A 26,608-nucleotide genomic window follows, 5' to 3' on the forward strand; every position below is an offset into this window, starting at 1 on the left:
ATTTAAAAATGGCAGGGGGGGCTTCCCTGGTGGCGCAGTGGTTGAGAGTCCGCCTGCTGATGCAGGGGACACGGGTTTGTGCCCCAGTCTGGGAAGATCCCACATGCTGCAGAGCGGCTGGGCCTGTGAGCCATGGCCGCTGGGCCTGCGCGTCCGGAGCCTCTGCTCCGCAATGGGAGAGGCCACAGCAGTGAGAGGCCCGCGTACCACAAAAAAATAATAATAATAATAAATTAAAAAAATTTAAAAAAAATAAAATAAAAAAAAAATAAAATAAAAATGGCAGGGACTTCCCTGGTGGTGCAGTGGTTAAGAATCCTCCTGCCAATGCAGGGGACATGGCTTCGATCCCTGGTCTGGGAAGATCCCACATGCCACTGAGCAACTAAGCCCGTGCGCCACAACTACTGAGCCTGCACTCTAGAGCGTGTGAGCCACAACTACTGAGCCTGTGCTCTAGAGTGTGTGAGCCACAACTACTGAGCCTGTGCTCTAGAGCCCGTGCTCCGCAACAAGAGAAGCCACCAAAGTGAGAAGCCCGCGCACTGCAACCAAGAGTAGTCCCCCGCTCGCCGCAACTAGAGAAAGCCCACACGCAGCAACAAAGACCCAACGCATCCAAAAAAAGAAAAAGGGCACAAAATTCTCAGAAGTTACGTATATGGTATTATCACCTACTTTTCACCTAACATTACCTTTTTCTGTCACACAGTATTCTTATAAAGGGTAATGCTCAGTGACTCCTTGAACAGATATAGCATGGTTTAAATAAATATTGCCTTGTTGGTTATTTAGGTTGTTTCTATGTTTTAGATATGAATACATTTCTATTTGAAATGACTAATAAATTTTCATCTACAATAGTTTCCTTCAGATATATCCCTAAATGTGTAATTCTAGATAAAAAATCATCTCTTTTTTAGAACTCTTGAAATGTATTGTTAAATTATGTTATCAAAAGATTGAGCCAGTTTAAATTAGCACAACAGGTATATTGGTATGTCCACCAAATTGAATTTTTTGTCTAATGACCAATTTTATAAGCTAAAAATAGCATCGCGTTTTCATGTACCACTCTGATTGCTAGTGAAACTCAGCATTTTTTATATATTAATTGACCATTTGTTATTTTTTGTAAATTTATCATTTGTATTAATTTGTACTATCTCTCTTTTAGTAATAAGTTATGTCATATTATACTATTTTCCCCAGATTTTAAAACTTTAGTTCTTTATGATATTTCTGACATTTAGAAGTGTTAAAGTTTTTTAAACATACCAATTTAGTGTCATTTCTCAAACATGAATCATCTTTTTTCTTTTCATCTACTAATCCTTCAAGGCCCAGTTCACATTTCACTTTCTCTGAGGAGGCTTTTCTTGAATACTTCAGTTTACAGTAATAGGTATTAGATATTACACTTATTGTCTACACTTTTGATTTAGTACATGATCATATATATATATATATGTATTTCCTATTTATATGGTTTACTAATAAGATCGTAAGGTCTCTGAGAACAGAGTTCATTTTTCTACTATAGCATTTACCTTGAGACTTTGTGTACTAGACGTATTGAATAAGTGAATTTTGATAATAATGAAATGACATTACATCATTAGTGCTCATGACAAACATTGGCAAGCATTTCCTTTTATATTATCTCCCTGGATCACAAGCAAATGATGTAGATAGGATAGGGATTTTCATTCTCATTTTTATGGATAGTTGATAATTAATTTTCATTATGAATGTGAAAAAAGGTATGAGAAAATAGCATAACTCTTCTTTTTAAAAACCAAATAAAAGAATAAACTCTTTTGTAGTAGAAGTATGTCATAATACTATGGTATTGCATTCATGATTATGAAATGAACTATTAATATTCATGCCTAGTCTGAGAATTTATTTTTGTTCCTTTTGCAGTGCCATACAAATTATATCCCCGTCTGTGGATCAAATGGGGACACGTACCAAAATGAATGCTTCCTCAGAAGGGCTGCTTGTAAGCACCAGAAAGAGATAACAGTAGTAGCAAGGGGACCATGCTACTCTGGTATGTGTGATATTCTTCTGAAAAAATGTTAGAAATGGTTCTGCCATACTTCTAAGAGGAAGTTTCCAGTCAGAGATTTATTCCCAAAATTGCTTGTATGGATTGGTGATGATTATGTGGGGAACGGGGGAGCTCTTTTTTGCCTCCATTGCACGTTGCTTTTTTTTTTTTTTTTTTTTTTTGCGGTACGCGGGCTTCTCACTGTTGTGGCCTCTCCCGTTGCGGAGCACAGGCTCCGGACGTGCAGGCTCAGTGGCCATGGCTCACAGGCCTAGCCGCTCTGCGGCACGTGGGATCTTCCCAGACTGGGGCACGAACCCGTGTCCCCTGCATCGGCAGGTGGACTCTCAACCACTGCGCCACCAGGGAAGCCCTCACGTTGCTTTTTAACCCCAGGTAGTCTTGTACTGACTGTGTTACTTCCCAGGACGTTCTTAATGCTTAATGCTTTTTTTTGGTGGCGACTTTTCATATCTTTTGCCTTATGGTTTGAATATAAGACAGGATAAGATTTGGGGTGGGAAATACTGTGGGATCCATTTTGTTGATTTTTATCTTGGGGGGTGGGGAAGGAGTGGGGAGTATCCATAGGAAGTCATTAGTGGCATCCCAGGATGTGTCTCTGTCCAATCTCTTCTCTTTTTATATCTTCTCATTTCTGTTTGCTAGCCCTAGTCATCCACCTCCCCCAATTGTTTGTATTTACTTCCTTGTCTTTTCCTTCCTGAATTGGTAATGGTTAATTTTGGAAGGCGTTAATATTAGTATCTTACTTGCGTTTGTATTTAGCTAATCTTATGTGATTACTCCATTTCCTTTCTCTCCTTGTATATTACAGTGCCTGTGTTTTTATTGGGGCTCCATTACATAAGTGTAATTGATTGATGGTCCATGTGGTTGATCTCAAACTCCAGGTACACTAATACCACATGACTCAAAGCTCCCACTCTGAACTGTGTGGTTGGTATTTCTGGTGTGGCCAGCCCCTGCCCTAAGAGTATTGAGTGTGGCTTGTCCCACCCTAAGGTCTGATGTGGTCAACACCCTTCCTAAACATCGATTGCCTTCCAGAAGCTGAGGGCGAAGGCCAAAACTCTCTTTGGGCAAGGCCAAATTCTTTTCCATACACTAAATAATTAGATGCTCTTAGGCCAATAGACTATCATTTGATATGGTTCTTATACACTTCTCTAAGTACATTATGTTTCACAGACTTGATTTAGTAACTAAAAAGGAATATGGAGTTTTTTATAATCCCCAATTAATTATGCATCCTTTATGAGAAGTTTAAGACACCAACTGCTTTGATAAGCAGTGAATATTAAGCATTGGGAGGCAGAGTGGAAAGAGCTGGAAAGAGCACTGCACTCGGGTTACAAGACTTGGCTTTAAAGTAACTCCAGCTCTTGTTTACTGTATGACCTTACACAAGTCACTTAGCTGCTTTGAGCCCCAGTTACATACCTAAATCGTGATGGATGTCATCTCCTGGGGTTAAGTGAGAATTGAATGAGCTAATCTATAAGGTGCTATATTGATTTTGTTATCTTCTGGCTGGGGCCAGAGTTGTTCATGTCATTTGGTCTGGTGTTGGTCCTATTTCCTGTGCTAGGAACAACATTCTCCTTTGCTTATTTGAGAACTTTTTTATGCTTTAAGATTGAGTGTAAGCCTTTTCTACTCTGTGAAATCTTTCTTTTCTGGTATCTCCTGGCAGAGTTTATTCACACTTTGTGCATATCTCTGTAAATATTGTACTGTATTTCATTTATCCAACACATCTGCCTTTGGCCAGATCCTGTTTCTTAACAGGAAAGTACTGTGTCCTGCCTAGGGAGGTATATCATAATCCCACGGTTGGGGCAGGGGAAGGCGTGTGTCCAGTGAAAATATGATTGACAAGAAGAACTCAACCTCATTATCAGAATAGTCACAGTATATTTAATTTATCTCACAATTTTAAATGACCCTCAAGGAAGGTGTGAGATATTATATTTATTAAAATTGGACATTAGTTGGAAAAAAGATTGGGAGTGAGTAAGTATGTCATGCACTGGAACTGTCTTATTTATCAGTTTATATCTACCTTTTACTTATTATGTGTATGTTGTCTAACACATAATAAGTACCCAGTCAATGTATAGGGAATAGAAGGGAAAAAGAGAGTTTGCCTAAGAAAAGTTTGGTAATAAAAATACTTTTGAGTTCCCTTTTTCCTTGTCTTTTTTTCTGCTCTTTTACTCTTTTTTTCCTCTTTACTTTCTCAGAGAAGATATAATTTTTTTTATGGTTGATCAATCAAAATGAATACAATGTAAGACTTTGTATAAAACCCCATGAAGAGTTGAAGTGGATGCTACATAAAATATGTATTTTTTTTCCAGTTCTTCCTGTTTCTACCACGTTTGGGACTTTTATTATAGTCTGCAGGAGATTGAAAGGAAGGGGGGAAGGGAGCGATATTGTTGAGGGTGTCTCCCACTCTAGAGAACTATTTGAAGAACTGGAATGGATTCTCTAGGAAATCCTCCTCCCTAGAAAGTGCTGGGTAAAGTGTTAAGTTCATCACTTGCCATCTCTGTTCCACACTTATGATACTACACCATTGCCCTCTTTTCAACATGCTCTGCGCCATATGTTGGTTCTTTTAGGATTATAAAATACATATTTTAAATTAATTACATTTTACTCTGGCTTCTTGCTGGTAACTTTGAGGGAGCCTCTTTAATTTGACTAGTAACAAGTTTCTCACCTACACCTTGGTGAGATTCCTTCTGGTGAGGTTTCCTAGAGGAAGTTAATTTCATCAGTAATATGAAAACCTCAACCTTGAGGTTCTTTCCTTCTAAACCTTGGGGCTTTTCATATCGTTTGGCTTTTGGCTGTTATCCACAGATTTAATGAAGAAGATGTTTGGAGCAAGACCCAAAGCTCTTCTCCTCCCTTTTTAATAAAAGCAGTTTATTCTTTATTCCTTTCAAGCTTTAACAAAATTAAAAATTTCTTCTACCTTTTAAGTGAGTTATTTAAAGTTATTTCTATTTAGCCATTTACTTTATAATATTTATTGGTTTTTACTCTGTACAAGGCACCTGGGTATTTCCTGAATGGGCTACAAAGATGTATGAGGTATGCATTATGTGTCCAAGTAATTTATATTTGAAGAAAGGTACAAAATAAGTATATAAGAATAAACTGTTAGATATCCAGAAAAAATGAGAAAAGGGGCTACATGAGAATGGATATCACAGTTTGATTTTTTTTTTTTTGGGGTACGCGGGCCTCTCACTGTTGTGGCCTCTCCCATTGCGGAGCACAGGCTCCGGACGCGCAGGCTCAGAGGCCATGGCTCACGGGCCACTCCGCGGCATGTGGGATCTTCCCAGACCGGGGCACGAACCCGTGTCCCCTGCATCGGCAGGCGGACTCTCAACCACTGCGCCACCAGGGAAGCCCCACAGTTTGATTTTTGATAAGAAATTTTACTATTTGATAATATGAGATTTCCAGGAAAAGTATTCATATTCATTCTTTATGTTTCTTCTCAGATAATGGTTCTGGATCTGGAGAGGGAGGTAAGTTTCAAATACCCCTTAAAAAGCATTTTTTTTTCTTTTACTTTTTAAAAACAGCTCTATTGAGATAAAACTCACATACCATGCAGTTTGCCCATTGAAAGTATGTAATTCAGTGGCTTTTAGTATATTCACAGAATTGTACATTCATCACCACAGCCAACTTTAGAACATTTTCATTACCCTGGAAAGAAACCCTGTACCCCTCAGCTATCACCCCCAATCCCTCTATCCCCCTTAGCCCTTAGCATTCTTTTTTTCCTGCATTTATTTTTCATTATAGGTTTGTTGTCAGACAAAGGGGAAATGTTGCTCCTGTTAAACTGAAGTTACACCAAGGCTCCCTCTCCTTAGGATCATCCCCAGATGATTTTAGCTTGGACCAGAGTATATGTAACACTCTCCCATCCCTTGCTTACAAATTTTTGCTCATAAGGAATTTTCAAGGTACAATATTTAAAAACTGTTTGAAAAACTAATATTTGGTAATTCAGTTTACTCTGAATTATTAGAATTGAGAATGACTGATCTATTTCATGGTCTAATGAGGCTGTAATTCTTAATGAATATCCACTGTATGCAAAGTAAGTTTGAGGTGCTCTGGGGATGCACTAAAAGAAAAAACATACTCTGGTAAAATTCACACTTATGCAAATGAAAACTACAGTTGTGATCCTTTCAGTACTATCTGAAACCTTATGCTACCCTTCTACATTTCATAGAATCCTAACATTTTAGAGTTGGAAGGGACTTTGAAGGTCACCTAGAGAGTAGAAGAACTGTTCTGAGAAAGAATTTCAAGGATGACAGTTTGACCTTAAAAAAAAAAAAAAGATTTAAACTGTCCAACAATAGAATTTAATTTAAATGGACATGTTCAAGCAGAAACTTCGTGATCATGCGTGAAGGATGAGATCATAAATTCTGGATCTTAGAGCTGGAAAGGACTTTAAAGGATCATGTGGTCCAGCCCCTGTGGTCAGATATTCAGTTAAGAAACTGTCATTGTTACTATGTTAAAGAAGTGGAAGTTGATCTCCAGATTTGCTTATATGGTACAAATACTGGATATCTTGCCCTGAGGATGTTGGTTGTTGGCAATTTTTTTTTAGGGAGTATGAGTTAGAAAGGCTAAGTGGTTTGCTCAGATTAATATACAAACTTTAGTGAGCTCATGGTGGCTGTATGATTTCTAGATCTCATTATGTTTCTGAGGCCTTAGAAATGCTTAGGATTATGCTCCCTGGAATTGTTTTGGGAGTATTCATTAGAACTTGGGGAGGATTTCTACTTAAAGTATAGGCAGACACACAAAATGGCAAGTTTGGTAATAGTACCAAACAGGCACTTAGGTTTGTGTGCTTTCCTTATAACATCTTCTCTGCTGATTGACACCCCCTCAATAAGGTGTGCTTTCCCAAACCAGACTGGGAAATCCCTTGAGTAAACTGTATTCCCTAAATTGGCTTCAGAACTGATCTCCCTGCCCAGTTTGAGGTTATCAGGATAGGATCCACTCTAGTTAAGACCCAGGAGTATAGGGTTCCCTAAATGTGGGATATGAGCTGAGTTGGGGGCTGGTGGTGTGCACTGTTGTTTTGTGCTGGGTCATATGAGACGCATACCCTTCTGTATTCTGGGTGTTGTTGGCTGTGCTAAGTGGTAAAGTAGAAAAGGGCAAGTCCTTTGTAAATAGACCCCTTTCCTTTTTAAAATTTGGAGATAATTTTTAAGGCAGGTGTGAAACTGATGTGAGGAAAAGGTAGTGGTTAGACTCTGCTTTGTTTAATCACTTATTTGCTAACCAGGATTGCACAGGCTATTGAGTAGGGTAATCACTGGACTAAATTTATTGCTCATGTTATTTTTCCCTCTCTCTTATTTAATGTTATGGTAATTCTTCTAAAGAATCAGCAAAATCTAGCATACTGTTCTGTTGTGCATAGGTTAAGGGATTATTTTTCTAGCCCCAGTACTTTTTTTTTTTCACAGAATATGTTATACTCTGTATTGACAACATTTTTGGACTCAAGCATTAATAGATTTTTGGAACTGATTTTTTTCAAGAGCTTGGGTACATTTTCCCCAGAAATAGGATAATGGCTGCTGAAAACATGAAGCATATCTGGAAAGGATCCCAACTTTTGGTTGAAAATTTGATTTTTCTTTTTAAACAGAAGAGGAAGGGTCAGGGGCAGAAGTTCACAGAAAACACTCCAAGTGTGGACCTTGCAAATATAAAGCTGAGTGTGATGAAGATGCAGAAAATGTTGGGTGAGTTGATTGAGGGAAGGGGATAAACTTACTTGGAGGTTAATTATCAGCATTATTATATTATAGAAAGGTATCATCTAATTTGCTTCTGTGTATTTTGTGTGTGCCTTCTATGTTTTTTTTTGTTTAATGCTAGTCTATTGGCTTTTAAATTGACACAATACTATAGCTATTGAAGTGTTTTAGAATGGAAATCCATTTATAATTTTTTTCATTGTACCACTGCCTTTTTTTCACTGATAGTTTTACATATTTTATACCAAGTGCTAATTTTATTCATCAGAATTGCTCTTATTTGGAATTATCTTACTATTATATTTTTAACTAGTATCAATGATAAACAGTTTTTCTTTTTCTTAACTTGCATTTTTATACACAAACTTTTCATGTATTTCAGTGTATTAAGAAAAATTCAAAACATTCAAAATTTTAGAGATAGTAAGTAAATATTATATAATAAGTAAAAATTATTTCTGGAAATCTCAGCTGCACTGATAGACATTTTGTTTCATTTTCTCATCTTCAGCCTTCACTAAGGTGGGTTTTGTAGCTGGACAGCATTGTCTGTCCAATTTCCTGTGCACTCCCTGTGAGAAGGGTGTTGTTTGGTGGAGTAGTAACAATATAGACCTCATCAACACAGTCATGTTTGTTTCTTCCTTTCATCAGGTTCCTGTTTGTTTATTCCCAGTCTCAACCTTCTTTCAATTCTCTGTGGTGCTTGCTTTTTTCATAGTTGATTCTAAAAGCTTTAATGCTGTCATTAGGACCTTATGTAGCACAAATGGATCTTCTTCACTTCCTCAGTTTTCCCTTAGTGCATATTTTACAACACTTATTTTATAGAGATTTGCAGGTTCTTTCTTACTTATATGTATTTTCACTGTGAATTTCCAGACTCATGTTTTATTCAGCCCTTAAATGCCTATTTGAGCCTTTTACTGATCAGTGGTAGTATGGTTTAATTAGCATTTATGCCCAGAATGAGTTTTACAAATCAGGATAACCACATTTTCAGTATTTTGGTACAGAATCACCTGTTTGTCTGGCACTTGGTAAAATTAAATGTCTGATAATTTACTTGATATATGTTTGAAAGTAGGTGAGAATTGGCAAAAGACACAGTCAATAAAAAGTGAATTCAGCAAACCCTGAGTTTGCTCTGTTTCTGCATATTGGTCACTTGGATTGACATGTCCATCTGTTTCAATCAGAGTGGACTGATTTGTAAGAACATGTTTTCCAAAGTAGATTTTGGCCTGTAGAACATGAAATAGGTATTATGTTCTCTTCTTCTCTCTTTGTACTGATGATATGCATGATGAAACACCAGCATTTGTGTGTGTGTGTGTGTGTGTGTGTGTGTGTGTGTGTGTGTATTTTTGTAGATATTTAGTTCTTTTCAGTATTTTTCCTCAGGACTGTTCTATACTAGTGTTCAGATTCAGAATAGCTGTCAGTGATTGATTGGCTTGATCTGTTGTTATTCCTTTGACAGTACCTCTCTTCAGTCCTATTTTTTACATTTCTCTGCTTTCATTTTTCATCCCTTAATTGAAAGAGATAGAGATCTTTTGCTGGGAAGTAGAATGGTTTCTGTGTAGTTTCAGAGGTGGCCCCAAGTATGACATCTATAAGATAAAATACATATCTTTCTATGTACCCCTTCTCTTCATGGAATATGTAGCCTATGCCCAGTCAGAGCAACTCTGTTGTATATACTAAATTCATTTTGTATGCGTCTGTTTGAGAACTTGTAACTGCTGTTCTTGCAGGTACAGGCTCTAAGCGTAAGAAAGTGGGCATAGACCAGGGAAGGGCTTACCAATAGTAAGGAGCATGCAGGCTGAGGAGCTTCCTGAGGAGCTTCCTAAGGAGCACATGGATAGATTGGGACAGGCAGCCAAGACCAGGCCAGGAAATTGATGCGATAATAGGAGAACATTAAGGAAGCAAACTATACCTTTACCTAGAAAATAAGTACATATATACATAGTAATAATAGATATTAAGTAAAACAAAATTCTATAAAATAATACTTAACCTTTAATAAAAATAATGTACTCTAATATTTTCCATACTGATATGACCTACAGTTAAAAAAATTGCTCTGTAATGTAACTATAATAGATATTTTATTTCATGTTACATTTTTAGGTATAGGTATTCCTTTTCATTAAAAAAATTTTTATCTTTTCTCATTTTGAAATGTCTTTCCTATCAAAACAAATGCTGTATATAACCTATCTGGTTTCCAAAGGGCAGCTAATTTTTTTTTCCTTTTGTAGTTGGTTAATTTATTATTATTTTTTAAAATTTCTTTTTCTATTGAAGTATGGTTGATGTACAATGTTGTGTTAGTTTCAGGTGTACGGCAAAGTGATTCAGTTATACATATATATATCTATCCTTTTTCAGATGCTAAAATCTTTCTCTTGCTTTACAACTCTTTTCTCCTTGCTAATAGTAGGAAAAAAAACTGGCTATTTGGGGGAGGGGATAAATGGTACTATGTAAGTTAAGTTTTTGCTATTAAGAGAAGTGTAGTTTTTTATTTAGCCATTTAAATAGAAATTGATTTAAATATATTGTATTAAACAGTATACAAAACATATTCTAACATATTCTTAGAGTCATGTATAGTTTGTTACATTTTTCAAATGCTGTTATATAGATTATTTTTTCAGCTCTTTATGGCAGTCTGTCCAGTGAGTAGGGCAAGGAAGTATTATCCTGATTTTACTGGGGGAGCTGAGCTCAGAAGAAGCTGAATGGCCTGTGATCAAGCAGCAGAACCAGAACACAGGTCTCATGACAAGAGATTTATCCATTCTGTTGTGCACACACATGTGTAATATGATGATCTTCTCAGAGGCCGATGATGTTTTTAGTGGTAGCTGTTTCACGCCTACTAAAGGCTCTATTCTGCTTTGTGTTTTGGGTTCTACATTGTTTTATAAAAATGACTTTTCGGGCTTCCCTGGTGGCGCAGTGGTTGAGAGTCTGCCTGCCGATGCAGGGGACACGGGTTCGTGCCCCGGTCCGGGAAGATCCCACATGCCGCAGAGCGGCTGGGCCCGTGAGCCATGGCCGCTGAGCCTGCACGTCCGGAGCCTGTGCTCCACAACGGGAGAAGCCGACACAGTGAGAGGCCCGCGTACCGCAAAAAAAAAAAAAAAAAAAGATTTTTTTTCTCCCATGTCAGGCTCTTCACTGTTGCATCTGGGTGCTGTCAGTATGCCTTGTCAGTGATTCTGACTATAGATGACTCCAACTTATTAATTGCCTCTCTGCTTCCCTGAAATAGGAAACAGTATGCTTGTAGAAACTACATCTAATGTAGGAATAAATTATAAGTGTAAAATCAGAGTAAATAGGTTCTTAGTGGAGTGTATAAACTTCAGATATTGCATGAATTTTGTCTCTCTTGTCTGCTCAGTGGCTATTTTATTTATAATTTAAATTATTTTTGCTTGTGGGAGGCTTTTTTCCTCTTTCTTCCTGAAGCACACTGTGTCTCTCTAATGGCATCGTGGGGCTTTGCATGGGTTTGTGATGGCTATCTTCATTGGTGCTTACCTTTTGAATTTATACCTAGAGCGAGGTAGTTGAGGTTGCAAGAAATTTGACTCCCACATGGGTGAGGTTTCAGTATTCCACTGTGACCGTTGTGACTAGACTTTCTGCTTAGTCTTAAAACTTGGAAACAATACCTGCTTTACAGAAAATTTTGTTTCTTAAACTACATAATCGTAGCAACCACACTCCCTCTTTATCTAAACAGTATTTCTAACCGGTCCAAGGCTGAGGTTATTGCTGCAAGATAGCCCTCAGCTGTTTGTCTGGACAGTGGGACCAGATAATCATAGAACTCCTTCAGCCAGGTAGACCTTTTATATAGCTGACCTAAATCCCTGCCATGAATCATTTGAATAGTCTGCAAAATCATCTGGCATAATGTCAGTACAGGCGAGTTATAAAAAACCTCCAATTATTCCTTTGAACTTTGTCTGCCATGTGCTTTATGGAAATTGTCCCTGCTCTTCTGCCTCTTTGATGTCAGTCATTTTGGAGATGCTGTTTCCCTTTTCCCCTGAGTGATGTAAGCTCTCAGAGAAAGAATCATGTAGGTGTGCAGTCTGACAGACAACGCTGACAAGCAGTTAATTCACCTGTTGCACATCTTTGTCATTTATGGTACCATTTTCTGTTTGGACACAGTTGCTGGCCACTATCACAGTCTGATGAGTCTCTCCCTCAGAACGTGGAATGAATTTTTTGTTTGTTTGTTTAAACAGAGAGAGTAATGCTATACATCTGTCATCTCCATTAATGTCCTCCTTTCTAGAAGTTGCATATACTTTAAAAAAAAAGAACAACCAAAGGAGTACTTTTCTACCGTTATCTACTCTTGCTTCTGATTTCCTCCTAATCAGAGATGACAATAATTTTCATCATTTAACATTGCCTGACTCTGGATATTTGGAATCTAGACTTTTAAAACTATTTAGGTTTAATAAATTTCTACCAAGGCCCCTTAGATTATAATGGGAAAATAATTGCATGTTGTCCATTATGCTCTGATAACAGGAAATAAACACTATTAAACGTTATTTTATACCAAGTATAACCCAGATGTTAATAATGACAGGCTCATTTGTCCAGAAATGCAGAACACAGTTACCTCATGGCCTCCTGCGGTTTGCCGAACGCTCTGTGACTCTTTGATGATTTGCCTCTTGTTATTCTGTCTGCCTGAAGCCCACCCCTGTAGACCTACTTGTTTAATTCCTACTCTTTCTTCCAGCTTGGATGAAGTATGACTTCAGCACCTCTTCCTAGCAGCCTCCCTTGCTGTTTCTGCAGTCCCTATGAGTTAGGTGACTAACTCTGTGTTCCTCCCTTGGTCTTGAGAAAAACAACCTCCACATAGCACTTATACTGTTGGGATCACTAACAGATTGTGGGCTCCCTGAGTACAGGGACTTTGTCTTGCTGGTTTCTATGTTGGATGAACTTGCCATAAGGTTGGGTATCTTAGGGTCCCTTTATAGGTCTTGTTGAACTCGTGGCAGTTCACACGGCTTTCCTGTTCACTTAGAGCCACAGAAAGGGTCGTTGTGATGGTTTAACATGTGTGAAAAGGACTAGTAGTATTGTGAGGAATTTGTAGCAGGTGAACTTGTTGCAGTCTTCGTTAGGTGTTTATGAAATCTAAATAACTTCACATGAATTAGTTTAAGCCAGTGTTTTTCCTAACTGCTAAATAAAACTTACCATATGGAGAAGGAATGACACTTTCTATGTACAGTAAGGGGAAAGGAAGAGACAGGATAGATATTTTTCAATAATAATACCTTTCAGATATACATAGTATTTGATGATTTCAAAGGGCTTTTTACAAAAGCTTATTTGATTCTGTCACCAGTGTTTGAGGTATTATCACTATTATTAAAGACTCAGAGTTGTGATTTGCCAAAATCCTAGAGCTAAATCAGAGAAGTCATTGAATTTATTCATGTATGTATGTATGCATTCATGCCTTTGAAATTCATAGTGTTAGAAATTCAAAAGCTTTAAAAGGCTTTACAGTAAAAGGTCTGTTTCCCACCCCACCCCTGATCCTCAGCTACCCAGTTGTCTTCACTAGAGGCAGTCACTGTGATCTGTTTCTTAATCTCCCAGAGGTAATTTTTGCATGTACAAGCAGGTATGTACACGTATTCTCTTTCTTTCCTTTTTTTAAACTAATGGCAGCACACTATACATACTGCTCTACTCTTTATTTAAAACTTTTTTTGTAAAATGTACATTTTGCATACAGATGTGTTTAAAACATATACATGCAATTTAGAGAATACTACACCTATATACCTAACACCTAGGGTACAAAATAGAATATTGCCAAATTCACAGTACCGAGTGTTGACTTAGCCGCCGGCACTGTTAGATGAAGGCTTACGGAAAAAGACACATTGAACAGTCTCTGTGTCAGAGTCTGACTTTTGGCTTCCTGGTTTACACGATTCCCTTCTGGGGAAGTGGGTGGGCAAGACCCTGAGTGTTATGGGGAATGTCATAAGGCTCATAGTTGAGACATCTGGTAGGATTCTCATATCACCAGGTATGGATGATTGGCAGAAATGTGGTCAGAGAGTGGACTGCTCTGTGTTTTCTACTTCCAGTCTCACTGTAGCTGACCTCCAGCTCTCAGGAGTATGTCAGTTAAATGAGTGTGCTCGTTTGGTTCAGGTAGTTGACATGAAGGGGAGAGCAGGAACTTCATCAAGGCAAGTACAATTAAGAATCTGAGCCAGGCTTACCTGGGCATTCTGTTCTCTGGCTAAAAAGAGGGCAGTAGGCATCTTGGTAATGGCATCTAGCAATACAACTGTCCACAGAGTGAAATTATCAATATTTCAGTGTGGGGACCTCCCTGGTGGCTCAGTGGTTAAGAATCCGCCTGCCAATTCAGAGGACACGGGTTCGATCTGTGGTCCGGGAAGATCCCACATGCCATGGAGCAACTAAGCCCGTGCGCCACAACTACTGAACCTGCGCTGTAGTGCCCGCATGCCGCAACTACTGAGCCCCCGTGCTGCAACTACTGAAGCCCGTGTGCCCAGAGTCCCGTGCTCTGCAGCAAGAGAAGCCACTGCAATGAGAAGCCCGAGCACTGCAATGAAGAGTAGCCCCCACTCGCCGCAACTAGAGAAAGCCCGTGCGCAGCAGTGAAGACCCAACGCAGCCAAAAATTAAAAAAAAAAAAAAAAAAAAAAATTCAGTGTGGACTGGTTGCCCTCTTAATATAGCTGTCATCTTGGAATCTTCCTTCAATGTTGTGTCTTTTCCAACAACAATCAGTTCTTCAGTTCTCCTTCACCAACTGGGTGTCCTACAATTCATTTCTTTTATGCACTTCTTGGAGTCAGTACAGACCCCACAGGGTAAGGACTTAGACCCACAAATTGCCCCCGCTTTAGACACCAGCTGCAAATGAGGTTCCCTGCACTTCTGCCCAGGATACTAGGAATCTGGAGGTTCCTAAGACCTCCCTTAAGGTTCTATAATTTGCTAAAATGACTTAGAATTAAGGAAAGAGCTGAATCATCTCATTAGCATACAAAAGACTCTTTTGTCAAAGTTCCAAGGGTTTTAGGAGCTCTGCCAGGAACAAGGGACAAAGACTAAACATTTTTTGTTATACCACAAGCATCATCCTAGAAATTCCTTTACCTCTCTCCTACATACGATATCCTGTTTCTTGCATTTTTTACCTTTAACTTTTTAATTTTACTCTCCCATTTTAGTATATCTTTCAGTAGCTTCTTGAGAAAGGGTACAAGGTGAGACCTTATATTTAAGGTGTTTTTATCCTACACCTAATACTTGACTTATAACTTGGTGAGTACATAATTCTAGGTGGCAGGTAATTTTCCCTCAGAATTGTGAAAGCATTGCTCTGTTGGCTTCTAGCTTCCAGTTGAAGTCTGAAACCACTCTGATTCACGGTCCTTTGTATATGATTTGTTTTCTCTCTATTGAAGCATGTAGAATCTCCTTTTGGTTCTTAGTATAACGAAATTTCACAGTTCCTAGAATCTTACTGACTTCTGATTTGAGAAATTTTCTTCAGTTAGTTCTTTGATGACTTCCTTTCCTCTCTTTTCTATTTCTGGTACTTCTGTTATTTGGATGCTGGACATTCTGGACTAGTCCTTTAATTTTCTTTTCTCTCCTATTTTCTATTTAGAAAAATTTTTGCTGTTTTTTTGAATTTGTCATTTCTCCTGTACTTTTTAATTTCTAAGAGCTCATTTTTGTTCTTATGGTGCTCCTTTTTCATAGCATCCTATTTTTGTTTTATGATTGCAGTATGTTTTTGTGGCTTGCATTATTGGTATTCTATCTGCTATAAGGATGAGGTTTTCTTTTATTCATTTTTATTCAGTGAGTTTTAATCTGTTACTTTAACTTGTTTTGGGGGTTATATGGCCTTATAAAATGAATTAGTAAGTGTTCTTTCTATTCTCTGGATGATTTTGTGTAAGAATAGAAATGTCTATTTATTGAATGACTGGAATGAATGTGTTCATGAACTCTTTTTAAAAAAACACCTGGATCTGATGCTGTCTTTGAGGGACATTTTTTAAACTGATTTCTTTAATGATTTTAGTACCATTCAGCTTCTATTTCTTTTGTAGTCAAATTTAATAGTTAATATTTTTTAAAGGTTATTCATTTCACCGAAGTTTTCAAATTTGCTGGCATAAAGTTGTTTACAATAAACTTTTATTATCTTTTAAACCATAATCTGTAGTCTTTTTAAGTCCAGATACTGTTTTTTTCTCTCATCCTGCTTTGTTGATTTGAAAGTCTTTTCAAAGGACCAACTTTTGGCTTTATTGATCTTCTCTGTTGTAACTTTGTTTTCTATTTCTGTTTAGATGTATCTATAAATCTATATCCATATCCGTGTCATCTATATTTTTCCCCTTCTTTTTTTGTTTTCATTTATTCCATTGCTCTTTTTCTAATTTCTTAAATGGATGCTTAGTGATTTAACTTGTGGCTGTTCATTTAATATTTGAGGTAAAACTTGCAAAAGGTGAGGGATCAAACCGAGTGGATGTTTGAGGGAAAAGTGTTCCAGGAAGAGGGGAAGCCCTGAAGCAGGAGTGTCCCTGGTGTGTTGGAGAGAAAAGCAAGACCAATTTAGTGAAAAGATTTTTCATGGTATAAAGGTGGAAAATAACTACTTATCTCCTTTCATCTGTCACTTTCCTTGCTGAGATGTCTGTTTTATGTGACAACTGTGATGAGTGGGGAGAACACCATCTCAGTCACTCATTAGATTTGTGATCTAAGGGTTTTTAACGACTTTCATATTCAGCTTCCCTGTTCATAATTTGTTGTCATGATTAAAGAGGCAAATGTGACTATCCCTGCACAGTAGGTGCAGAGTAAATGGTTGTTAAATGTTTTGAATTTGACGTGTTTGCTGAAGCGATTTCTTTCCATTTTAGTGCACACTCCTGTGCTTGAGCATCCTGCCCTCTGCTGCCATTGCCAGGATGCAAACATGGGGAACCGCTGTAATCAGTAGTGTCAGCAGCCTCTAGGGTCTAATACTGTCCTCCTCTCCTCACTATTTCACTGAGCTGGACGTTCCTTGAGATGGTGGTTTCATTTTCTTTCGCCACATGCTATTGAAAACATTAGCTGTGGTTGTTCTCACAGCTCTTGGTCTTACATGGACCTTTTCTACACGTGATCAAGGAGGTTCCTGTTGAGCTGCAGTGCCCTCTTCTGAGTTGCTCGTTTCCCCTTACTAGATTGGTTCGGGATCTTGCCTTTGTTGCTCAGCCTTTTCTCATCCCTGAAACTGTTCTGTAATACTTTCTTCCATTGGCCACGATTTATTCCTTAAACCTGGAGTTGGCAAAATTTTTCTATAAAGGACCAGATGGTAAATATTTTACATTTTGGGGGCCACATATGGTCTCTGTCACATATTCTCCCTCCCCTCCCCTTTAAAAATGTAAAAGCCATTTTTGACTTGTTAGTAAATATTCTTATGAATTTAAAGTTTTTTTATGGTGCCTTAATTTTTAAATTGTGAAACAGAGCATATATTGAAAAGTTTATGAAAAACTTACACATTTAGTTTAATGTGCAAAAATGAAACAAATTGTGACTCCTGCCTTCCAAGCCAAGAAACATAGGGTATTTATTGTCAATACTATAGAGCTGCCCCCAGCCCTGTGACCCCTCCCCAACTGCATCTTTCTTTGATCCACTCTACTGCCTTTTGTGAAAATCATTCCTTTGCTTTCCTTATAGTTTTATCACATGATAACCCTCCTAATAATATATTACTTGGCTTTTGTTTGATTTTGAGTTTTGTATAAGTGGAATCATACTATGTGTATCTTCTTTTGCTCAGCATTATGTTTTTAAGATTTATTCATGTTAATGCTCATAGTTGCTTAGTTGAATTCAGTTGTTTAACGTTTCCACATCCTTTTAGAGTCCATTTTAATGTTGATGGACATTTGGATTGTTTCCAGTCTTCTGTTCTCATGAATAATGCTCTGTGAACATTCTTTTTTTTTTTTTTTACATCTTTATTGGAGTATAATTGCTTTACAATGGTATGTTAGTTTCTGCTTTATAACAAAGTGAATCAGTTATACATATACATATGTTCCCATATCTCTTCCCTCTTGCGTCTCCCTCCCTCCCACCCTCCCTATGTGAACATTCTTATGCATGTCTTCTGGTGCACATGTGTAAGAGATTTTCAAGGGCCTTACTCAGTAGTGGAATTATTGGGCATGTGCACGTCTAGCTTTTCCTGGTAATGCCTGTTTTCCAAAGTGGTTGTACCAGTAAGTTCTCCCTTCAGCAGAGGATAAGAATTCCCTTTGCTCCTCATCCTTGTCAACACTTGGTATTGTTCTCTTAATTTTTGCTGTTTAGTGAATGTGATGGTATCTCATTGTGGTTTAAATTTACATTTTTTTGATTATTGAGCTGATTGAACACCTTTTTACATATATTGTTTTTATATGCTTCCAAGTTCTATGTCATTTTTTAAATTAATTTTTATATGTATTCTGGATACTGATTATTTGCTGGTTACATGGACTGTAGTTTTTTTGTTTGTTTGCAGATTGTCGTTTTTATTCTCTTTGTGAGGTGTTCTTTATTTCAAAGTTAAATTTATTGGTTTCTTACGTTTGATCTTCTGAGTCTTTTGTAGTTTTGCCTTTCACATTTAGGTCTTTAATTCATCAGGAATTAACGAAATCTTCAAACATGTAGAAGAGGAGAAAAAAATAAAGTGGACCCCTCCCCATATACCCATCACTCAGTTTCAGTTAGTGTAAAAAATCCAATTTTGTTTTATCTCTTCTTCCCTCCACCTTTTTTGGGGGAAGTATTTTAAAGAAAATCCCAGCATTATGTCCTTTCATCTCTAGTTATTTCAGTTTTACTGATATTTTATCTGCTTGATATATGAATTACAGAGAGATGCATGTTAAAATCTACTATGGTAGATTTGGCTGTTTCTCATTGTGATTTTATCAGTTTTTGCTTTATAGATTTTGAGGCTGTTTAAAAATATTCAGAATTATTATATCTTCCTGGTGAATAAAATTTTTTATTATGAGGGATCTTCTTTCTCATAAATCTTTTCTGCCCTGAAATCTCTTATGTTTGACATATATATAGACATATAGCCATACTAGGTTTCTTCCATTCCAGGTATGATATATCTCTCACAATTCTTTTATTTTGGTACAATACACATAATAAAATTAACCATCTTAACTATTTTTAAGTGTGCTGTCCAGTGGTATTAAATACATTCATAATGTGCTATCATCACCACCATCCATCTCCAAAACTCTTTTAATCTTGTAAAACTGAAACTATATCTATTGAACGGTAACCCCCCCATTCACCCCTCCCCCAGCCCCTGGCAACTACCCATATCATTACAGTTGAATATGTACCTTACAAGCAGCATATAGCTGGCTTTTGTATTTTTATCCAGCCTAACTATCTTTGTATCTTAACTAGAAAGTTTAGTTCACTTAAATGTATTATAGGGAATTCCCTGGCGGTCCAGTGGTTAGAACTTGGTGCTTTCACTGCCTTGGGCCCAGGTTCAATCACTGGTTGGGGAACTAAGATCCCACAAGCCCCGTGGCATGGCCAAAATAAATAAATAAATAAAGGGTAAGAATTAAAAATGATATATATATATATAATAAATACTGATGTACTTTGATTTTTAAAAAATCTTATTTTGTACTTTTGTCTTGCTTTCTCTTCATTTCTCCTTTCTTGCATTCTTTTGGATTTTTTTTCTCTATTAGTTTCAGTGTTATACATACTCCTTTTGGTGGTAACCTTAGCATTAACATGCTTATTCAACTTATCTCAGTCTAAAATTCATCAATATCTTTGCTCTTCTTAAAATACTGTAATTTCATTCCCTCCCAATTTGTATGCTATCATTATTAATATTTTAATTTACTGTTTAAAAAAATTAGCAGCACCTAGCATTGTTGCCATTATTTTATATTGTCAGTATTTTGTTAATATTACCTATATATTTATACTTTTGTTCTTCATTTATGTTTGCATCTCAGATCTTACTTGTAGGATCATTTTTCTACTGCCTTTATAATTTCCCTTATTGACAGTTGGCAGGTGACAAACTCTCTAAATTTTTACTTCTTCCAAATTATTTTTATTTTATACTCAACCATGAAAGATAGTTCTTTTTACATAGAATTCTATTTTATCCCAGCACATTGCAGGTATTATTTCACTGTCTTTTGGCTATAAATAAACAATTTGGCTTCAGTATTGCTTTTGAAGACACCTGTCTCTCTTCTTGCTTCTTTGAAGGTAATCCTTCTCTTCTTTCTGGCTGCTTTTAAAATATTATTTTGTTGCTGTTGTTACAGAAATTCCACTGTGATATTTCACTGTCTGGATTCCTTTTTAATAATTCTGTTTAGAATTTATTAAGCTTCTTGGTTATTTAGATTAGTATCTTTCTTTAGTTTTAGAAAGTTTGAGAAATTGCTGAGACTATTGCCCCCACCTTATTCTTTTAACTCATCTGGAACTCCAATCAGATTTTTATTAGCTCTTGTGACTCTGTCTTCCATGTCTCTTAATTTTTTTTTCATATGTTCTGTCTCTTTGACTCTGCCATGGTCTGGGTAGTTTCCTCTGACCTGTCTTCCAGTTCACGGATTCACCTTTAGTTTATCTAATCTCCTGTTAAATCTGCCCATGAATTTTTTATTTCTAACAATGCATTCTTTATTTATTAGAAGTTCTCTTTGCTTCTTTTTCATATCAGCTTGCTCTGCCCATGGTGTTTTATTTCCTTGTCTCTTGTGGGTATGGGAGTGAGTGAGCATGTGTGTGATATACTTGTTTTGCTCAGAACTGTATCTTGGAAATGTTTGAGGTCTAGGATAATAAAGTTGGGTTTCTCCAGAGAAGATTGCATTTACTTTTGTCAGTTGTCTAGGGCCCCTTCCAGTCTTTGACCCTTAAAATAAATTCTGGACTTGAGGTTTTTCAGAACACCCAAGTAGTATTTTAAGTCGTAATTACTCATGTGAGGGCTGGCTTATAGTTTTGAATTCTCGGGGAGATGTTTTTTTCCCCCTCTCTTCAGTGCTGTGTAAACCACAGCAGAATATTTTTTTCCTTTAAAACAGTTCCCTTGGAATATGGCACCTCATTTATACTCTACCCTCATGCTTTTCTCTAGGGTCTTTAGACTCTCTACCTTAGGCAGGTCAGTATTATTCGTCTTCTGTTCTCAGAGGCCTGCAAAACCAAAAAACTGATAATTGAATTTACCTAGTTTGGTAAATGCCTTCAAGGTGAAAATCAGCTTTGGTAAACTTAACTGACCTTTCTCTATTCCTGTCTTCATATAACTTTTGTCTTAAAATTCCTTGCTTTCTTGACAACTTACGAATGCATTTGAGGACGTTTTGAAATATTTTGTCCAGTATTTTTTGTTGTTTTCATTAGGAGAATTAGTACAGGTTCTGAGTTCACCATGTTGCTGGAAGCAGGAGAGTCTCTGTGTTTTTTATTTTTATATTCCCAGTTAGATTTTACTGTCCTTGAGAGGAGTGACCATACCTTGGACTTTCTTGGCCTTCTCTATAATGCAGTCTCAGTGTTAAGTGGACACTCAGTTTTACAGGTGGATGTGCACCTAGGAAACAATTTTGAGGGTCTTCTATTTTACATGTTTTAAATCTATTATGTTTTTTAATCTTCCCAATTATTTGGTAAGGTTACATATATTATTACCTCTGTTTTACAGATCAGTAAACTAAGACTTAGAAGGAGAATATGGACACAAATCTGGTTATTAGTTGGGCTAGGATTTAGATTCGTGACTTTTTAATAAATTTATTTATTTTATTTATTTTTATTTTTGGCTGCATTGTGTCTTTGTTGCTGTGCGCAGGCTTTCTCTAGTTGTGGAGAGCAGGGGCTACTCTTGCTTGCAGCGCGCGGGCTTCTCATTGCGGTGGCTTCTCTTGTTGCGGAGCACAGGCTCTAGGTGTGCAGGCTTCAGTAGTTGTAACTCGCGGGCTCTAGAACGCAGGCTCAGTAGTTGTGGCACACGGGTTTAGTTGCTCCATGGCATGTGGGATCTTCCGACACCAGGGCTTGAACCTGTGTCCCCTGCATTGGCAGGTGGATTCTTAACCACTGCGCCACCAAGGAAGCCCGATTCATGACTTTTGACTTATAATTGTGTCCTTTCTGCTATACCATGTTGCTTTCTAACTAATGTTGTTGACATTTGATATTTCTTGATTATTATCTTTAGATATGAAAATTTTAGAGAAACCACTGGATTAATAACATCTGGATGAAATTATCTCTAAATTCTCACCTGAAAGAAATTGTTAGCTGAGCATTCACTTTGCTTAAACTTTTATCAGTGACTTAAGACAATGTATTGACTTCTGTTACAGAAAGCAGAAAAAGAGAATTGCTTACCAACTGCTATGTATAAGATAAATAAGCTACAAGGTTATATTGTACAGCACCGGGAATATAGCCAATATTGTATAATAAGTTTAAATGGAGAATAATCTCTAAAAATATTGAATCACTGTGTTGTACACCTGAAACTTATGTAATACTGTAAATCAACTATACCTCAATAAAAAAGTTAAAAATTAAAAAAAAAAGAATTGCTCATTTTTGCTGTTGCAGCATTGTGAAATACTTTTGTTGTAAAACATGGGTAATTTTTGTTTTTTTCCGACAGGTGTGTATGTAATATAGATTGCAGTGGATACAGTTTTAATCCTGTGTGTGCTTCTGATGGGAGTTCCTATAACAATCCCTGTTTTGTTCGAGAAGCATCTTGTATAAAACAAGAACAAATTGATATAAGGCATCTTGGTCATTGCACAGGTAAAATTCATTCTACTTATCTAGAGACCTGTCTTTAATAGTGAATATCACATCACATGTCTGCAGTCTTATTTGTACATTTTGGTAGTGTTCCAAATTTGGAAAATGAGAAATCTTAGATGCTTTATTTTTTTATTACTATGTACTTTAGAATTTCTTTGTTCTGTTACTAACTTAGCTTTTTTTTCCCACTTATTTTTCATTATCTCAAGATACAAACAATGGTCTTGGTTTACTTATTTAGTTACTAAGCTGATCCTAACATGGACTTGTAGATATATTTATAGTTCTTAAAAGTTGTCTCAAATTTGTAATGATTTTAGTTGTTTAAGAATTAGCTTATTTTAATTATAGTAAAACTATAAGTATTACCGTATTTTTTTTCTTTGGCCACGCCACGTGTCATGTGGGATCTTAGTTCCTGGACTAGGGATCAAACCTGTGCCCCTTGCAGTGGGAGCACAGAGTCTTAACTACTGGCCCACCAGGAAAGTCCCAACCACATTTTTTTTCATCTTTTTTTCTAGAGAATAATAGTTTACTTTGTTTTCACATTTTCTCTGTAGTTTTTGCTCCTACATATTGTATACTCTTAGAGATTTTGGCGTGAAGTTATAGAGTGTAAGGAAAAATTATTACCTTCAGTTTAAAATTCTTTTTCTCTTCTTGCCATCATTTAGAAGCCATGATACCAACTAAGAATGAATTTTGGTTTCTCTTCCTACTAGAAATATCCAGTCACTAAAGGCACAGGTTTTCAACCTTCTTCCTCAGTAATACACACATGGGCTGAAATAATATATCATTTCCTAGTAACAAACAAGGGCCCCACACATTCTCATGGCCTAGGATTGTGCATCTTTCCTGCTTACAAGGTCTAACCCACCCTCCCTCTAAGCCCCGTCCCTTTTTTGGACTTATTAAAGGGATATGTTTTTATCTGAGCTAAGGGAAGAAAGTTGCAAGCCAAAGTTTGCTACTTTATACTGATAGCAAGCTATTTGTGAAATACTGAACAACTGATTGCAATATCTGTGGTCTAAGCTACCGAAGAATGCCCAAGAAGCTCATCATAGGATTGCCACGTGGGGGTCAGGTATGCACATGGTACAGGAAACTGCTGATAGGGACCCCTTATAGGTGGAAGAAGTAGTATGGTTTGCTTTTCTTTCATGGGGTGGCATTTAGAGTGTAGGTAGGTTAAAGAGTAGCTTAGAGAGAGAATATCTTTTCTGAGGAACTGGTACATGATTGAATGGTACTGTATGGAATTTCAAATTCAGAACAGTTGGTCGTTTGAGGATTTTGTTAATTGAAACTCATGCCGATTTAGAAGTGAGTTTGGAGTAGCTGGTCCTTAATTTTTGTCTTGGTTCCCATTTACACCTGAGTATTCCTTCTCTTTCCTCCCGCCCCCCCCCCCCACCACACTAGTACTGGGAAGCTGAAGCTTGTGCTTCTCAACAGGTGTTTATGGTTCATGTACAGTCTTCCTGTCCTACTACAATTAATCAGTCAGCAGTCATTTTTATAGTAAATTTTGTCTGATAACACAGTTGAGGTTCCACGTTTATCTCAATCTGATATTTTTCCAGGGAAACTGGTGGGAGAAGGTAAATCTTGAGAACATTGTCCCTTGGAGAAAGGGCTAATCCTTTCTCTTCAGGATATGTGTTATTTCAGTTAGCACAGGGAAGACTTTTTTTTTTCAGGGAAGACTTTTTAAGGAGATGATATTTGAGCTGAAGTCTGAATGAAGTTAGACTGTTCATCACGCAGAGTGCGTTTATATCTGGGATGCCTTGAGGCTGAGATAGAAGTGGCACAATAGATCAAGAGAGTGGTAGAAAATGTGAGCAGGATAAGTGGAGAGAGTTGGGAAGGACCTGGAGCATTTGGAATATTTAGGAGTTTCATGGTGTGACTTAAACATCATATGTATCTTAATTTGAAAACTTTTCTCTTACAGACACAGATGACACTAGTTTGTTGGGAAAGAAAGATGATGGACTACAATATCGACCAGATGTGAAAGGTACTGAATCACAATTTCCCAAATTTTGGCCAACTACTGAAATATGGTCACTAGCTATCCTTAGTAGTTCTATTTCCATTATAACGACCTTTCTAACTTTGCTCTCTGTAGCAATATACAGTTGAATATTTGTAATAATACTGAAATAGTTAAGGTACCTCTCAGTTTACAGAGTACTTTCATATATGCTTTTTTTAATTGAAATTTTTATTGAGATAATTATAGATTCACATGCAGTTGTAAGAAATTATATGGAAAGTTCTCTCATATTTGCTTGTAAAATCCTCTTTACCTCTCTAGATTCTACTGTTAATGCTTACCCTCTGTGCATGGGTCTTTGAACCTTGTTCGCTCTGCCTGGAACTCTTCTTTGCCTAATATTCATCTTTCCAGTCTCACTGTAGAAGTCATTTCCTTTTGGGAACTATCCCTTGACCCTTAAATCTAGATTAGGTGCCTCTCCTGCATTCTCCCCTATCCAACCCCTTAACTTACTCTAAGTATAACTGTCTGTTCTACTCATCTGTGTCCCCGTCTAGGCTATGAGTTCTGTGAGGACAGGAGACTGTATCTATCATGTTCACTTTGGGATTCCTAATACTTAGCAGAATGTCTGGTACTTACATAGATGTTCCACACTTGTCAAAAGAATAGATGCAGCTCAAAGAAGCTGTAGGATTTATTTGTACAAAGTCCTACATGTAGTAAAGGTCAGATTCTTAGGTCCTTCAACTGCAGGTCCAGTGCTCTTTCACTCCTCATTTTCATATTCATTATTTCATTTGATTCTTACAACTACTCTGAGGGGTAAGGACCAGTGGGAACATTGAGGCTCAGTGAGGTTATATCTAGTGAACCAAAGCAGGTCTCCATCTTGGGATCCTAGACCAAGGCTTCTGTATAATTGCTTTTCCACATGTGCATCTTCTACACATTTGTTTGGTTATACTAATGGACAATCTTTTAAAGATATGTGATCTACCTTTTATGCCTAATTTCTAAAAAATATATAAAATGAGAATAGCAGGCCCTATCTCATGGAGTGTCATAAAAGTTAAATGAGATAATGCATGTCAAGTGCTTTGAATAGTATCTGACATACTCATAAGTGTGCAAGAAATGGTAGCTGTTATTATCTTTGAATAATTTGTTATTCCTGTCACTTGAATCAGTTATATCCCATGAGCCCCTGACATATCAGTTTCCTCTGTTGATACTAAGTGCTATATTTAAAATAAGAAGTCTCTGTATTCTCATAGGAGACATAATAGATTGGTGCTAGTTTTATTCTTTATACTGATAGTACATGACTAGAATAGGAAGGCTCTTTTTCCGTAGGTAGAAGCTCCTACTTAAGGCAATTTGGGGAATTGTGTATACCCAAAATACTTGTCTGCGTTTGATAAAATTACAGTGCCTAAGCCATTTTTGAGATACTGAACGTTCTTTGCACATAAGAATTTGTCTATAATGCAAATGAAATTATCATAATCAGTAGGTATAATTTACTAAGTGCCTACCTTATACTGGTTATTTTACTAGAAATTATTGGTGGATAGAAAGATATCTAATACATGACATCCATCTTTAAAGAGCTTGTGATACAATAAGAGATGAATATAACCTAATTCTAACAAAGTAGAAATGGGTTATTGTCATAAATGTAGTGCTGTTAAA

At 37.0% G+C, this 26,608-nt stretch overlaps 1 protein-coding gene across 1 annotated transcript in view; it reads left to right on the forward strand.

The window, feature by feature from the left end:
* The window catches only part of TMEFF1 (transmembrane protein with EGF like and two follistatin like domains 1), a 94,200-nt gene that overhangs the window by 40,562 nt on the left and 27,030 nt on the right, over positions 1-26,608 (forward strand). The window contains exons 3-7 of the mRNA XM_082623788.1: positions 1,927-2,056; positions 5,605-5,631; positions 7,809-7,905; positions 22,748-22,896; positions 24,866-24,931. Of these exons, the coding sequence (XP_082479914.1) occupies positions 1,927-2,056; positions 5,605-5,631; positions 7,809-7,905; positions 22,748-22,896; positions 24,866-24,931 (469 nt within the window). The remainder of the gene's footprint in view (positions 1-1,926; positions 2,057-5,604; positions 5,632-7,808; positions 7,906-22,747; positions 22,897-24,865; positions 24,932-26,608) is intronic.

This window comes from Mesoplodon mirus (genome assembly GCF_964341445.2).
Source record: "Mesoplodon mirus genome assembly, chromosome: 1".
NCBI classification, from domain to species: Eukaryota; Metazoa; Chordata; class Mammalia; order Artiodactyla; family Ziphiidae; genus Mesoplodon; species Mesoplodon mirus.